General features: G+C 34.6%; 1 protein-coding gene across 1 annotated transcript in view; it reads left to right on the top strand.

The window, feature by feature from the left end:
* The first annotated feature begins 524 nt into the window (after positions 1-524).
* Positions 525-2,590, top strand: part of LOC107577576 (serine/threonine-protein phosphatase 2A 65 kDa regulatory subunit A beta isoform-like) — a 5,885-nt gene continuing 3,819 nt past the window's right edge. Inside the window, exon 1 of the mRNA XM_016263635.1 lies at positions 525-548. Within this exon, the coding sequence (XP_016119121.1) occupies positions 525-548 (24 nt within the window). The remainder of the gene's footprint in view (positions 549-2,590) is intronic.

The following is a 2,590-nucleotide window of genomic DNA, read 5'->3' as shown; positions in this document are numbered from 1 at the left end:
GGCACCCATTCACTGCAGAGGATCAATTGGTGAGTAAGTGATGTAATGCTACATTTCTCCAAATATGGTCCAATGAAGAAACAACAAAAAATTTCATTTTTGTGTGAACTATTCCTTTAACTGACACGTTCAAGATGTTTGAGGCAAAATTAGAATTTTTTTAGGCTAAATATGTTCTGAACAGATTTGCAAAAACCAAAAGTGTCACAATTATCCCTGCACTCCTGTAGCATAAAGTATTATGGTTTTCCCATATGTGAAACACACCGACACTATGCACACAGGCTTAATATGCATGTACTTCAGAATCATGTTTATCCTTGAGATGAGGGCGTAGGGGGTGCAGGCTGAATCTTTTCCTTCCCAGTGGTTCCTAAAAGTGTGGTGCACATGAAAGAGCTTAGCTTGATGTTATATAAACAACAAGGGCCAAGGGTGGTCTGCGCACACCTGGAGGGGCCTGGACCTTTGAGGAGAGAGTACAGCAATCATGTTCTAACATTAATAAGCTCAGAGTGAAAAATATGAAGGCGGCATCTGAGGAGAGGGTATACAGGCGATCTGGAAGAGGTGCTGGATCAGAGAGAGCCTGATGTGAGGGAGGAATGCTTGACGTCATTTGGAGTGGCCGCCAGCTACTTGATTATTAACAGCTGACAACCACCCTCTGCATGCTCTTTAGGGTCATATACTGAACTAAACAGAATGCAGAGTGCCTAGAATGTGGATATTTAATATTTATTTTCTGTTATTTCTGTTTTAATATCATGGGAATGGACAGAAATAATAAAGCTTTGTCAAAATAAAGAACTCCAGATTTTATATTTATATAAATAAATAAATAACTTAATATGTTTGTGTTTTCAAAAATTATAAAACAGCAATACTGATTTCCTGGCATAGTCTAAATTAAACTAGAACTTTCATTCAGTAGTTTAAGAGCCTTTAAATTCTGTCCTCATTCACTCACCCTCATTTCATTCCAAACCTCATTATTTTCTTTCCTCTGTTCAGCACCAGAATTATTTAGTGGTTGCTTGTATGAATGGGAACTGGAATGGCGTGTTCAAATCTCAGAAAAAGCTCAATAAAAAGTATTCTAAAAATACTACAATAGTACATATGACTCATGCGCTACATTCCAAGTGGTCTGAATCTTTCCCGCCAGTGAGCTGTTCACTTTCATTGACCAGACGTGAATCATTGCCTCAAATGTGAATTTAAAAGCTGCTGTGTATTGGTTAACACGTTTCTACATGACATCTACCACATAAATTTGAGTTTATGCGCTTCAGACGAACCCCTGGTGAAAAAAAACAATAGAAACCATCACAGAATTTGTAATGATTTTACTGGTTATATTGAGAATTGTACTGGTTTTAATGGAAATGGGTTCTACTGGTCACCTTCTATTGGTGATAAAAACACATACAGAAAAGCATTTTTAATGGTTAAAAGTTTGTAATGGTAATGGTTTGTAATGTTTGTAATGGTATTTTTAGTGGAAAAAAACATTAGAATTTCTGTGATGGTTTCTTTAGTTTTTGTTCCAGCAGGGACGTTGTTGTCCATAAGATCTTGTTAGCAACTCATGTTTTCAAAGTACACACTGATTTCAAAATGTACGTATGAGATATTAAATACATGTTGTAAACGAGTTTGTAAGTTTATTTTAGGCTACTCATAAATCTAAAACCTCTTTTTAAAAAAACATATTTATAATTATAATCAAAAATTAATATTATAACCGATCAGCTTTATATGCTTTATTTTTAAAACCATTTTATCATTTTGTGCTATTTTTTATTTTATTTTGTGCTATTCAATATGCATTTAATACATGATGATTTGTAACTGGACTTTAAAAAATTATTGTAAGAGGAAGGAATAGGAAGGAAGAGGGGATAATAGCTAGATTAAGACTGGGTCATTCAGGGCTGAATGGTTCATTGTTTTTAATTGGTGTACATGTTAACGGCTTATGTGAATTTTGTGGTGAGAAAGAAACAATTGAGCATGCAATATATGAATGTATAAAGTATAGTGAGGATAGGAAGGAACTAATAGCATATCTAAAGGATAAAGGTAAGAAGAATAAAGATGTGGGATATTTATTGGGATATGAATTTAATAGTGATAGAACAGGATATATGATTTTATAAAAAAATGTATATAGCACAGGACTAGATATATCTAAAGGATAAAGGTAAGAAGAATAAAGATGTGGGATATTTATCGGGATATGAATTTAATAGTGATAGAACAGGATATATGATTTTATAAAAAAATGTATATAGCACAGGACTAGATAAAAAGAACATAATATAAAATATGTTCTGTTTCGGTTTGGAGTTTAAGGGGTTCAGTGTGGAGGATGGAGGAACTGAACATGCAGCGCCAACTGATACCTGGACTCTTGATGGCTTCAGAGTTGAGACAGAACAACCAATATAATAAAAGAAAATCCTTATTGCATAATAGCTCAGTAGGTGGCGATATGCGCAATGATTGCAACTCGCCATAAAACAAAGAAGAAGAAGAAGAACTGGGGCAAGTTCAAGCTCAAACCGGTGCGCAACATTTTGCTACG

The sequence above is a fragment of the Sinocyclocheilus grahami genome, unplaced genomic scaffold (genome assembly GCF_001515645.1).
Source record: "Sinocyclocheilus grahami isolate Dianchi unplaced genomic scaffold, SAMN03320097.WGS_v1.1 scaffold6414.1, whole genome shotgun sequence".
In the NCBI taxonomy this organism is placed as follows: Eukaryota; Metazoa; Chordata; class Actinopteri; order Cypriniformes; family Cyprinidae; genus Sinocyclocheilus; species Sinocyclocheilus grahami.
Note: the sequence above shows the minus strand (reverse complement) of the source record. Positions and strands in the feature narration are given on the sequence as shown.